Source organism: Triturus cristatus, chromosome 7 (genome assembly GCF_964204655.1).
Source record: "Triturus cristatus chromosome 7, aTriCri1.1, whole genome shotgun sequence".
In the NCBI taxonomy this organism is placed as follows: domain Eukaryota; kingdom Metazoa; phylum Chordata; class Amphibia; order Caudata; family Salamandridae; genus Triturus; species Triturus cristatus.
Window position 1 is genome coordinate 411,742,934 of NC_140590.1, and position 14,429 is coordinate 411,757,362.

General features: G+C 42.8%; 1 protein-coding gene across 2 annotated transcripts in view; it reads right to left on the minus strand.

Annotated features, from left to right (window-relative positions):
• Positions 1 to 14,429, minus strand: part of LOC146809822 (histo-blood group ABO system transferase 1-like) — a 557,769-nt gene that overhangs the window by 105,054 nt on the left and 438,286 nt on the right. For both annotated transcript variants that reach the window (XM_085616677.1, XM_085616676.1), the window contains one exon: positions 12,693 to 12,728. In XM_085616677.1, coding sequence (XP_085472803.1) covers positions 12,693 to 12,728 — 36 coding nt within the window. The remainder of the gene's footprint in view (positions 1 to 12,692; positions 12,729 to 14,429) is intronic.

Sequence of the window (14,429 nt, forward strand, 5' to 3'; positions counted from 1 at the left end):
TTCAGAATGCTGTCGCTAGGTTTGTTTTTAAATATTCCAAAAAGCAATCTATTCAGCAAGGCCTGAAGCAACTTTACTGGGTGCCTGTTAAGTCTAGAATTAAGTTTAAAGCACTTATGGTTACTTTCAGGGCATTTCATCATAACGGCCCGAGATATGGCCAGGAGAAGCTAAAAAAATATTCTACCATTAGGGCACTCCGCTTTGCCAATCAAAATCTGCTATGTGCCCCCAAAGTGCCAAAAACCAGATGATGTAGCAGATCTTTTTGTTATTTAGTGCTCCAAGTCTTTGGAATGCTCTACCATGGTATCTCCGGTCTATTTCGAGCAAAGGTTTGTTTAAGGCACAGTTGCAGACTTTTTTGTTTCAGGATGTGTAATGCTGTTTCTACTTCCACTACCAGCATAGCGCCAGGATGCTTCTTATGAAGCAGCAGTTGTGCTTTACAAATTAATTAATTAATTAATTCATTCTCCTTTCTGTTATTCCTTCCCCTCTTTCACTCACCTTTTCCTTTTCTTGACATATTCACCCTCTCTTTTTCTCCCCCCTTTTCTCTATTCTATAATTTTGCTTATCTAATGGTCTACCCTTTTCTTTCTCACCTCCACGGCTCATCATTTATTGTTCTCTGTCTTCCTTCTTTGTTCCTGCCCATGCTTTCACTCTATATACTCAATTCTACCCTCTTCTCTTTTTTTTCCATACCTCCTCCTTAGCGCTCATCTGTTTCTTTCCAGTATGTATATCCTAAGTGTATTTTCTCTTTTCCTTTCTCAGAACTCCTCTCTTTTCATTCAGCCTTTCCCATCTTCTTTGTCCTTCTTCAGTGTCAGCTACTGGCATATTGTTTCCAACATGCATAGAGTGGACTTTGGATCAGCACCTTGCTCATGGCTGAATGGATATATCCTTTTGTTGATGAGGTTGTTTGCATTCGGAGGACAACATACTTCTTTAATGCAATAATTGGGTATGCAGGTGTTTCCTTGCTCTATCCCTGTGTGCTGCTTTCCTCTTTATTTCTTTTCTTTTAAGCACTCATTAAGAGTGCATACATTTTCTTGATCTCTTCCAGTGTGTCCTGCCCCCTTGCACTGCGTTGCTTCCTGTACCACCCCAGCTCGGCCTCAGTGTTGCTTTATCTAGTACCTCGTCCCAGATCATCTGTTGCTTTCCCAGTCTTATCCCCCGTCCTGCTTGTTTTTTTTCTGGAATATTTACCCCAGGCAGTGTTTAGCCTTGCCTGCTCATGCCAGTTTTTTTTTTTTTTACGGAGTTTTATATAGCGCGAAGTTAACCCGAATCGGGTATCAGATCGCTTTACGTAGCACCAGTTGCGTTACATGAGGACATATTAATTTTTGTTAGGCACGGGTAGATTAAGTGATTTGCCCAGAATCACAGGATGTTCAGCGTCATTGCCGAGACACAAACCCAGTTCCCCAGATTCGAGATTGACCACCCTAGACGTTAGGCCAACTCCTCTCCAGTGTTTAGGCCAACTCCTCTCCAGTGTTCTCTTACACTCTCTCCACTGGAGGGCTTCTGTCCAACTAGTGGAGGAGTTTAAAGCAAGGACGCTCACGTTTACTCCCCTTGGTGTAAGGAAAGACTGAGAGGGGCACAAGATGCTGTGGTAGAGACAATATGCACCCCTGGACCTCACAGAATTCCTCATGTTGAAGAGTGTGTAAGAGAAGCTGGCATCAACAAGCCAGGGACTTCAGCTAAAATTAATCACCATCACCCATGGCATGCCCGCACTTATTAATATTCACAAATAGAGGAACAAAGAGCTTTTATACATGAGGTCAAGCACAGTTGCCCAAATGCAATATGAAAATTAAAATGTGCTGTTCTTGAATGATCTAGAATTCAGCAATATACAAAGGGCTGTAGGCTACAGAGTCAAAGAGATGGGAATCCATTTCTTTGAAATGTAATGCCCTCACACACTAATTTGGGTGTCATGCTTCATCATCAGGCTGCTCCTCGTCTGGCCAACGCTGCAATGCCTGACGGGCTCTCAATGAGGGGCACTATGGCGGAGATCTTTTTCCAAATAGCCGTTTGGTGCCGTGGGGTGAGAAATTTAGTGAGTGTAGATGAATAAGTGGTGTGTGATGTTTATGTGAGTTAAACCGGGTTGGGAGTACCAGCAAAAATTACTTTAATTGTGGGGCCTCCTACCCTGATTAAAATAAAGAGGAAAGGTGCAATGCTAAGTTAACGTCTTAGGTCTGGCGCTCTTTCGTGTTGTTGGTCAACATATTTCTTCGCAATTCTACAAGTCTAGACGCGATTCGTCAGGACCTAAAGTTAAAAAACTATCTACACTAAGGTGGCATGGAAAACAATAATTAATTAATGTTTAGGATTTAAGCCACCATGACTTACTCTGTCTAATGGCTGGTAGTACTGGTTCTACCTATTATGGAGAGAAAATCACATATTAATGTATGATGTCAAACAAATATCACTAGTATGAAACACTGCTGTCCTATTCCCTGTGTGTCTAAATCACAGCACACAGTGGTGAGGTTTTACAGGCATATAAACACCAGGAGCCAAATATTAAAGTGGTCACATTATTGCTCATGTGTGTAGTGACCAAATGCGTGTATTAAAAACCAAAAACTGCAGAAAGAGCACGAGACTCACCATGATTGGGATATACTACTGCTTCATCAATCCCCCGCAGGTCAAGATATGAGGAACTTCCCCATATACTACAGGGGTATGCAGATAAAAAGCAACAGTTAAAAACTGCCAGTTTGCGAAGTTAATAGCGTTTTAATTGAATAAACTAGAGGATTGGATATGTGGGCCTCCTTAGAACATATAGTAACATGCTCCTACATCATGCTATCTGGCACATAGAGTAGTGCACATCATTCAGGGGTAGTTCTTTAACATTGCCCACAACATTAAAAAGTGATCCCAGTTATGGTTGAACAACACAGGATTCATATTTGTTATTGAAGTTGGGCAAAAGAAACAAAAAAAGAAAGAAAAAAGGGGGGGAAGGTAGGGAAAGTGCATCTAACTAGTTGAATGTTTTAAACTGGCTGGGAAGCCCATTAACACGGGTTGGGAATGCGGAACGTCAACAGACCATAAAGGTTAACATAGTACTCACGTTTGCGTAGTACGCAATGTGTCCAAGGACCAACCCACAGCTGCCAGGACCAGGAGGTATGGTGTAGTGAAAAAGCCCAGTTTAAATACCTGCTGCTCCTCCTCATTAACTCCTGATTGCTACCAGCTGGACCGCTCGTGTGAGTGAAGACAGCCATTGTGCTGTTCTCTCTACTGCGGGCGTAATCTTGGAGTGTGTACCCTAACTTGAGCAGCTAGTCAGTTTCTACTTCTGAAGGCTATAGAAACAACCCCGACCAAGTAGAGGGTTTTGGAGGTTGTGGAATTATTAAAACACTCAACCGCCTGGGCTTCCGCCTTATTTTAAATAAAAAGTATATACATGGTGAGCGAACGTGAGGCTACTAAAGATATACATTGTTCTGCCCCGCACTGTGTGAAACGTAGATAGGAGAGTAACCTAATAGGTTATGTGTCGAGTTTATAAAGGTAATCTTGGTTGGCAACCATCATGAGATTGGCGCGTCCTCCGTTCATGCTAAAGAAAAGAAAAGGACGATGGGGGTCATTTTTTAATCTTTTGAAAGCTTGGGGGCCATTTTGGAATGGAGTAAAGGTCACAATAAGGCTTCATTATCCTCTCCTGCTAAGTATCCCCAATATGTAATATTACATAATTGTGAATCTTAGTGTACCGGGTCTAATCAAGGGCAGTAGGTGTCAGTGATGCAGTGATAAGATGCTATTCCAAGGTAGTTTTTAAGTGTGTAAAGTGCTCCAAGGAATGTCCTCATTCAGTCCTTGTCTGTCAGAAGACAGACAATGCACCCATCTTGGTTCTTTGTAAAACAAAGCTTCTTTGCTGATTTTAGTGAATGTTTCAAGAATTACCCAGCGAAAAGAGTCTGGTGAATATTGGGTGTTGGAGAAGTGTGTGCACATTTTGGTATTCACTTTATGACACCGTAAATTACTGCGATGTTTTGTGATTCTCACTTTGACCGGATGTGTAGTCATCCCTATGTATCTGAGATTGCAGGGACACGTAATCATATAAATGCAATTTGTCGTATTACAATTCGTGTGTTTACGCAATTCCCATGTGACGATTGCATTGGAGATGATATTCTTAGTCACAGTTGTGAGGGCGCAGACTGTACAGGTGCTGCACGGGTAGTGACCCTGAACTGGCGGAAGGTCCCACAACTCTCTTTGTATGTTAACCATTCGTGTCTGATGCCTGGTGTGGATCAGTATGTCTTTCAGATTCTTTGATCATTTGTAGGCAAAGCGTGGTTGTTCAAGGGTCATGCTCCCAGTGATTAATATGCTCCAATGTTTCCTGATTACATTTTTTATCCTATTGGAGGCTGGAGTATATGTTGTTACACATGTCAACATCTCTGTTTCTGCTTTTTGTCTAGGTTCTAATAGAGCCTCCCTGTTATTGATCTTGCGCGTGTTTTTGAAAGGGCAATACTGCGTGCGGGATATTCATGTTGCGCAAGACTTTTTGCCAATGTTTCTGCTTCTGTTTTATAGTCCTCCAGTTGGCTACAATTTCTGCGGAGTCTCAGAAATTGTCCAACAGGGAGATTCTCTTTAAGGGCACGTGGATGGCACCTACTGAACAGTAGAAGGCTGTTGCGATCCGTTAGCTTCCTTTATATTGTTATGCTCAAGGTATCATTATTCTTCAAAAGATCAAGTAACGGAATTTGGTTGACTGAAATGAAACTTGTGTATTTGAGGTATGGATTCAAAGTATTAATCCACACGCAGAAATCGTTACATGTATCCACATTGCCTTGCCAGAAGATGATTATATCATCTATAAACCTCTTCCAGAGGCATAGATTTTCCTGGTATGGGTTGGAGTCGTTTAAAATGAATTCCTCTTCAAAAGAGGCCAAAATCAATGCCTCTGGAAGAGGTTTATAGATGATATATTTATCTTCTGGCGAGGCAATGTGGATACATGTAACGATTTCTGCGTGTGGATTAATACTTTGAATCCATACCTCAAATTCACAAGCCCCATTTCAGTCAACCAAATTCCGTTCCTTGATCTTTTGAAAGATAATGGTACCTTGAGCACAACACTATATAGGAAGCCAACGGATCACAACAGCCTTCTACTATCAGTAGTTACCATCCACGTGCCCTTAAAGAGAATCTCCCTGTGGGACAGTTTCTGAGACTCCGCAGAAATTGTAGCCCACTGGAGGACTATGAAACAGAAGCAGGAACATTGGCAAAAAGTCTTGCGCAACGTGAATATCCCGCACGCAGTATTGCCCTTTCAAAAACACACGCAAGAAACAATAACAGGGAGGCTCTATTAGAACCTAGACAAAAAGAAAAAACAGATATGTTGACATGTGTAACAACATATACTCCAGCCTCCAATAGGATAAAAAATGTCATCAGGAAACATTGGGGCATATTACATTCTGGGAGCATGACCCTTGAACAACCACAGTTTGCCTTCAAATGATCAAAGAATCTGAAAGACATACTGATCCACACCAGGCCTCAGACACGAATGGTTAATACACAAAGACAGTTGTGGGACGTTCCGCCGGTTCAGGGTCACTACCCGTGCAGCACCTGTACAGTCTGCGCCCTCACAACTGTGACTAAGAATATCATCTTCAATGCAACCTTCACATGGGAATTGCGTAAACATATGAGTTGTAATACGACAAATTGCATTTATATGATTATGTGTCCCTGCAATCTCAGATACATAGGGATGACTACACGTCCGGTCAAAGTGAGAATCACGGAACATCGCAGTACTTTCTGGTGTCATAAAGAGAATACCAAAATGTGCACACACTTCTCCAACACCCAACATTCACCAGACTATTTTTGTTGGGTAATTCTTGAAACATTTACTAAAATCAGCAAAGAAGCTTTGTTTTACAAAGAACAAAGATGGGTGCATTGTCTGTCTTCTGACAGACAAGGACTGAAGGAGGACATTCCTTGGAGCGCTTTACGCACTTAAAAACTACCCTGGAATAGCATCTTATCACTGCATCATTGACACCTATTGCCCTTCATTAGACCCAGTACACTAGGATTCACAATTATGTAATATTACATATTGGGGATAGCCATTAGGCAGAATAAGTCATGGTGGCTTAAATCCTAAACATTAATTCATTATTGTTTTCCATTCCACCTTAGTGTAGATAGTTTTTAACTTTAGGTCCTGATGAATCGCCTCTAGACTTGTAGAATTGCGAAGAAACATGTTGACCAACCACACGAAAGAGCGCCACACCTAAGACATTAACTTAGCATTGCGCCTTTCCTCTTTATTTTAATCAGGGTAGGAGACCCCACATTTAAAGTTATTTTTGCTGGTACTACCAACCCTGTTTTAACTCACATAAACATCACACACCACTTATTCATCTACACTCACTAAATCTCTCACCCCCACGGCACCAAACGACTATTTGGAAAAAGATCTCCGCCAAAGTGCCCCTCTTTCAGGCATTGTAGCGCCGGTCAGACGAGGAGCAGCCTGTTGATGAAGCATGACACCCAACTGGGTGTGTGAGGGCATTACATTCCAAAGAAATGGATTTCCATCTCTTTGACTCTGTAGCCTACTGTCCTCTGTATATTGCTGAATTCTAGATCATTCAGGAACAGCACACCTTTAAGTTTCATATGCCAGCACTTATGGCATGTAAACCCATCACTACTAAGAGAAGGAGGGTAACGGCATCCTCATTCGATCATTATAGAACCGTATAGCGCTTTGGTGCCTCACCAAGGGTTCGAGGCACACTGTAAAAAACATTTCAGTACAATAAAATTACAGTACAATGCAGTCTTGAAATTACGCAGTCTGGCTATAGTCCTATAAAACTCAAGTTACTATAAATGCTATAAAACTCTGTACACAGGCGATATTGCTACACATCTTAGAGTAGGTTCGACAGGTCTATTAACATGTGAGAACTTGGCACTTCCATTTTACGAAAACCATTTTTGGTCGACTGCATTAGTGTACAACCATTATTCGAATTTAACGATTAACTTTAGAATTACAAATTTTATGTACATTATGTACTTGTGTATTTACATCATGTAACTAATAAGTGGAACGACTGCCTTGTTTCCATGGCTAACTACACCATTACAATGCCTGATGCTTTTTCGGTTGAGGGTAGTTTTAATTCAGTTGCAGCGACCTTTTAAACTATTTAAAAGCGTGTTTAGCTTTTATTCTCAAAACTAGCTGTTTGTTGTGGAACAATCAGTGTGTGCACTTGCCAAACCAACATTTTTATTTTTTGTCTTTTCAGAGAATCCAAAATGTCTGCTTCATTCCCCACTTTTATGTCTCGTGGCCTTTATATCTCTTTGATGCACAGTGGTGCAGGGTAACATCACCGCCGATGGGCATGTGTAGAGAAGCATTCCAGGAAACACAGAATATATAAAAGGTATTTATTTTGTTGCAGCACAGTACACCCAACCGCTCAGGGCAATTGCTCTAGAGCTACTACCAGCCTGAACCAAGAATCTCCACACCATGGTAAAAGGAGACAGAAGGCATTTTAAATACAAATAATTCCAAAGCATTTAAAGAAACAAGGTATAATAAAATAGAACAGCATTTTGCCGCTCTGGGCAGATTGGAAATAAGTACGTTCCCTTGGAGTCAAAAAACAATCTATATTTTTTGGCCAGGCATCAAGCTCCACATGCAATAATGGCTCACTAGTTTGAGCAGCATCTTTTCATTGTTTGGGTCTCAATAGAATAGGTTCATGTAAGTCCGATAATTATGTTATGTTATATTGTTTTGATTAGCGCACTAATCACCGTAGAGAGTATCTAGGCGCTTGGGCAGGTATGTAGGTGTGAAGTCCCCAAAGTGCATATATGAAGAACCAGGTCTTCAGCTTCTTGTGGAACTCAAGAAGTGAGGAGGAGGCTCTGATGAGTTGAGGGAGGTCATTCCATGTCTTGGGATTCTAATGTAGGAGAATGCACGACCTCCATTTTTGCTTTTGTGCATGATGGGAATATGTGCGAGAGAGGCAGAGTGTAGGTGTCTGGAAGGTTAGTGAAAGTGTATGTGGCTGTTGAGGTATTCGGGTCCTGTATTGTGTAGGGCTTTGTATGTGTGTGTGAGAAGTTTGAATTGGCTGCACTTGTGAATTGGGAGCCAGTGAAGCTTCTTGCGGTGAGGTAGGATGTGGGTGCAGCGTGGGAGTCTTTCAGTGGTGTTCTGGATGGGCTAGAATTGTGTGGAGAGTCCGGTATGGAGAGTGTTGCCAAAGTCCAGCTTGCTTGTGATGAGTGCTCGCTTGACCGTCCTTCTGGTATTCTGAAGAAACCATTCGAAGATTGTTCGTAGCATGCATAGGATGTTTAAGCAGACGGTGCACACTGCGTTGACTTGAGTTGTCATGTTGAGCTTGTGGTCTAGAATGATCCCTAGGTTTCTTGCATTGTCTGTGGGTTTGAGTGTGGGTGTTGATCATTGCTCTGATGGGCACACGGTGGAGTCCCATATTGAGGTTTTGTTCTAGTTGAGCTGCAGGGAGTTGGTTTGCATCCAGTCTGCCACCATGGTCATGCAGTTGGTGAAGTTGGTCCTAGTGGTGGTTGTCTTGCCCGTCAGGGAGAGGGTGAGTTGGCTGTCATCGGCGTAGGAGATGATAGTGATGTCTTGTGATCGGATAATGTTGGTGAGCGGTGTCATGTATTTGTTGAGAAGGGTGGGGCTGAGGTACAATCCCTTTGGGACTCTGCATATCAGCCTTTTGGTCTCTGATGTGAAGGGAGATAGCCTAACCCTTTGGTTTCTTCTCATAAGGATGGAGCAAATCCATTAGAGAGTAGATTCTTGTATGCCAATCTTGTGGAGTCTTCTGATAAGGGTGTTTTGGGACACAGTATCGAAGGTGGCGGAGAGTTTGAGCCAGATGAGGGCCTCCGTTTCTCCTCGGTCCAGGGTGATTCAAGTGTTGTTAGTGGCTGCAATGAGTGCTGTTTCAGTCCTGGGGGTATTTCTGAATCCTGATTGAGTGCTGTCTAGAAGATGGTGATGTTTAAGGTGGGCTGTGAGTTGCTTGTTGATGGCCTTATCAATCACTTTGGCTGGGTAGGGGAGCAGGGAGATGGGTCAGAACTTTCTTAGTTTATTCAGGATGGCCATGGACTTCTTGAGGATAACGTTGATTTCTGCAAGTTTCTATTCATCTGGAAAAGTGGTGGATGTAATGGAGCGGTTGATGATGTTGATCAAGTTGGTGCTGATTGGTGATGTTCCCAGATTACAGATACAGTGGGGGCTTGGGTCCATTGGGGCCCCTGATTGGATGATCTGTAGGATTGCCGCTGTGTTGCTCTGGTGTGGGTTGTCCATTTGGACAGGTGGCCATCTTAGCTGGTGTCGAGTAAGTTAGTAACAAATTCTCTTTGGTTGGGTTGGTGTGGAAAGTTGTATATGTTTGCAAATGTTGCTGTGGAAGATGTTGGATAGGTTGTCACAGAGTTGTTGGAAGCCAGCAATGTTGTTAAAGTTGCTAGGGGCAAGGCAAAATCCTTAACAATCAATAAAATCAAAGGTCTATTATTTGCAGTCCTGCAAAACTAGTACCAACTGCAATGTGTGCAAACATTTCTGAGAGTTTATAAGAGCTAAATGGTGGGCCTGATTTCTTGAATAATACATCTATTCACAGTGAACCGCTCCCTATGTCCTGTTTGTCCTGTGATTTATAATTTATACATAGCAGCTGCAGTCTATTCAAAGCCAACACGTTTATTTGTAGCCTACAAGGTGCTAGTGTGCCCAGTTCAGTTTCTTTATCTGAAAAGGGTGGAGCTCGATTTGACTAGCACAGTGAATTCTGCATCAGTTGCATTGACCCATTGAGCAGTGTGAGCTATTTGAGATATTCCGTACAGCTTGGTATACAACCTGTGAATCTTGCAGGATTGACAGTAGAGGTCTGTTGAGGGTGACTGGCACTTCCTGATCAACCTGCAGAAGCTGCAGTTCAAGGCTGGTCTGCAGCCAGACATCTAATGCCCTTGGAGTGAACCAGATGATGCTGTAGTAACTTCACTGCTTTGTGTCACTCTGCGCTGCCTGCTGTTGTGGGTTGTTCTTTAGGTCATCTTTCTTGTGGATTAGACCCTGTCGATGACTGGACTCTGGCAGTGGCGTAACATTAGCCCCCGTGATATGGGGTGGCCTGAGCTCCAGGGGCCTCCTCTGGCACTATGCATGGGCCCCTGATCTGAGCGCTTCCGACTGGATCCAGAGCGGCCTCCATGTACTTTGCAGGAAGGCACCCTCAAGTTTCGTTATATCACTGGGCTCTGGCAGTTTAGAAATGTCGACTTTTATGCATGATGTAGCCCATGTTCTGCAGATGCCCTCCTGAGGGAGTGCTTCGTTGGTTCTGGATTTTTGCCCATACATTTTGTAGCAAAGACACCAGACCAGGCGGTGGGTTGAAATGGCAGTATTAGTTCAAATTTTGTCAGATGTAGAAACGAAGGAAGTGTTGTGCCCAAATCACACAATTTAGTGAAGTGGGAGAATAATAGTTTCACTTCGGTTTCACTATCAGCATACATCTGTGCTAGATGGAGTTTCCAAAAGGGAGGGTTTTTTGGTGATGTAGTGATGATAATTGACTGTGTCTGGCCTCGCCTTTAAGTAAAAATCTGAGGGAAAATGTTTGATATTCACATATCTAATTTTCCCTTGGGGACTCGCCTCTTCCCCTTGAAGGATTGGCCAACAGGGATCGTTCTGGGTGATGCCGGGCATCAGTACACTGTCGATGGGATGGTGACAAGTGCAAGTCTTGTGGTTTGTGTAGCAGGGATGCAGTAATGATGCATCTGGCTTGTTGGAGGTGGTTGTTGGGTTGGTTGGTGGATAGATGGGCGGGCATGTTGTGTTATTCATACAGAGCGCTACAATTTTATTTCCTGTATCACCTCATTCAATTGACCATACTATTGATTAGACAACGGTGAAGAAAAAGTAGACTTTCTTCTGTCATTACATTGCCTGACAGGAAGAGCGGCAGCCTTGTTAGTAGTAGTATAAATTACAGAATTGCTGACCTGTACCAAGATTGCTCATCATGTGTGCACATACCTCATAACGCATGTGCTCACATGTGAGAGGTAAGGAAAAAGCTCTGGCAAAGCCATTGGCAACGACCTTTTGGAGCCGAAAACTATTGGCTGTAGCAATGCTTGCTTTCACCCAGTCTCTTCTCTTTCATTACGCTCTCTCTTTCATATTCCCCTTGTCTATTTGTTCATCCTACCTACTACTTCAAGAAGTTGTATGTACGACACAGGCCAGTGTTCCAACGAGGGCATAGTCCACCTACGTGTTCTACTTAGGCTCAGGTCCTGGCGATCCCCAGTGCACAGTTTCAGATGGAAGTCCGCTCCAGTATGTGTTAATGCCTGCATGGAGCTTGTTTAACTCCAGGAGAGCCAGGCCCAGAGGGAGGCACTTACAAAAGAAGTTATAAGGGAGCAGCCTGTTAAATAGCAGCTTATGCAGAGCAGGGATTTTCCATGCCCCTCTGGGCTAGGGTACCATTGCATCAGATGCACCCTTGATAGCTCTGCCCTTGACATCATTTAAATAACGGCTAAAAATCTGCAACCCTCTACTGGACAGACTGGGCAGTGAAAGAGAGACGCATAATAAAACATTATCAATAAAAACAATAGCCAGGTCTTTAGTATTTTTCTGGCGTTCAATAAAGTTTGCTCTGCCGGAAGCATGGAAGGAAGAGATCTGCTGATTTTTTCTGCTGCAACAGAAAGAGAACATTTCCTGTGGGTCACTCATCTGTCTTTAGTGACCAAAAGAGGAATTGATTCCATGGGTGCAGTGAATGCATGAGTGAATACCACACACATTTGTGGTAAAAAAATACAGGGATTTGATGGTACTTCTCTTCATGTACAATTGACATGGCTTTAAATATGATCTCACTTGGGAAGCCTATTGTAAGAGTGGAGCCCATGGTGAAAAGGAAGCAATCATGGAACTGCCAACACTCTGCTTATAGCGGAAGGAGGTCATTGTGTCTCATGGTTCCAATGGATTCAGAGAGAGATGGATTCTGGAGGATGTTGTTGCTGACATAGGCACTCAAGAACACATAACTAGTGTTACTTGAGAAAAAGAATTAATTTACTACAACTGCCCAAAATGGCATCCTTCCAAACAAAAATACATAACAGGCCATGTACAGGTTTTGACTTTTAACTCCAAACCACAAAGCAAATGTCAATGCAGCTTCAATCAGACCAATCTGAAAGGTAATCTATTAGTAACAGGACCGTCACAATGGAATAGCATTACTAACAAAATAAACATAAGACCAAATCTAACCCTGAGAATTGCCTAAAAATGGCAGAGAAGATTAGGTTTAAAATTTAGAACCTTATACTTTATTGCCCATGGGCCTCTGGTGTACCAACCTCAAGAGATTTGTTCGTTCTCTTGCTATACAAATAATAGAATTCATGCAAAGTACGTGAAATACAGAAATACTCACTGATGCTGCATGATATTCGGCTTCTCATAGATAACACTGAAAAGAGAAAGATGCAGGAAAAGGTTTAAAGCTTCAGTTCAGAAGTGGCCAGCAGTTGGGCTACCATTACAATCTCATTAATGTTTTTATGCATGTTGTAACTTGTAATTTAGTTTCTAAAGACTGTATTCCTCATGTTTCCAATGCGACACAACTTAAACAAGCATTTGCAATGCAATAGGTCTCGCATTTACGAGAGTTTAAGCTATTGGCATTGTAAATGATAATGTCTTTTATTTAGGTTTTAAAAACCAAAACATAAATTAAAGGCATTGTCACTTACAATGACAAAAGCTCAAACTCGCGTAAATGCGAGACCTATTGCATTGCAAATGCTTGTTCTTAAATCATAGAGCTTGGAAAGAACAATTTGAAAGCCATGTGGGGCTTTAGCCTCGCTATTAAGTGCACTGAAGTACATGTTTCAGAGGGACAGATAGCCATCTACTGGGAAATTTAATTACCCTGTACAGGACTCTGCAGCCCGTTAGCTTGGTTTGAGCTATGCAGGAGGTGGGCGGAAGTGAGCCCAGGAGAACTGGGGGTGGGGGTGGGGGTGGGGAAGTGGCTGTCCTGTTAGCTCCGTGCACAGGAACACGATTCTGGGATTGGCTACGCTGCAAAGGGCTTCTCTCCCCAACCTGGATCTTCCTGATGAGGCTCCACCACCCACCCACTCTAGGGGTCTCCAGTCATCCCAATAGTTACGATTCTGGTAACAGAATTGTTTAAAACCAGCCGAAAACTGTGAAAATGTAAGTGGTCTGTGTTGTGATTCAGAGAATATTGTGCCATAAAGCATAAAGACGTATTAGAACCGTCACAAGTGTAGTTCCCCCCACATTACACCAGACTGAAAGGTTGTGCATCGCAAGGCAGGACAAGGCCGCACACCGAGAAAGGCAATATGGACTTTAAAGGGACACGGGTGCAAGCAGGATTCGAATCGCCCACTGCAAGCATTAGCTCGAGACGCGCAACTATCATGAGGAAGAATGGACGCTCCCAAGAACATGTGGGAGTTAGGAAGAGCTGCGGCATTAGGTGAAGACTGCTCGCTGAGGCGTCAGGCTTCACTCCAACAAAATATATGCTAGTTTGGGCTGAAAACCTGGCACACATTATGGAACTGTCTATCCTGTGTAATAAAATGGTACTTTCCACAGAACAAGCATGTTTTCATTGTGAAACGGCTATTTACGAATGATCACTTTAAAAGGGATGTATGACGTTACAACGCATGCTTTTACACCGCATGCCGTTACAACGCATTTTTTACACCGCAAGATCTGTTACAACGCAAGCCTTTACAACGCATGCTTTTACAACGACGTACACTAGATGGAGTGCTGACATTAGAAATGTATAATTTACTATTCTAACTCCAGTCCACGTTGCAGTAGGGAAGGTGTTTGGATAGTAAGACTACACTATTTCTAATGTTAGCACGCCATCTAGTGCATTTCGTTGTAATGGCATGCGTTGTAATGGCATGCGTTGTAACAGATTTCGCGTTGTTACAGTTTCGTTGTAATGGTAGTGCGGTGTAAAAGTTGCGTTGTAAACGTTGTATACCCTTTAAAAGTGTAACTGTGAAAGGGCACCAGCCCAAGACATACCCGAAGAAAGAAGACCTTAAGACTCCTCTAAGTCGGTGCCTCAATGCCCGTTTCGGATAAAGGGGCGGGGGCAAGCACT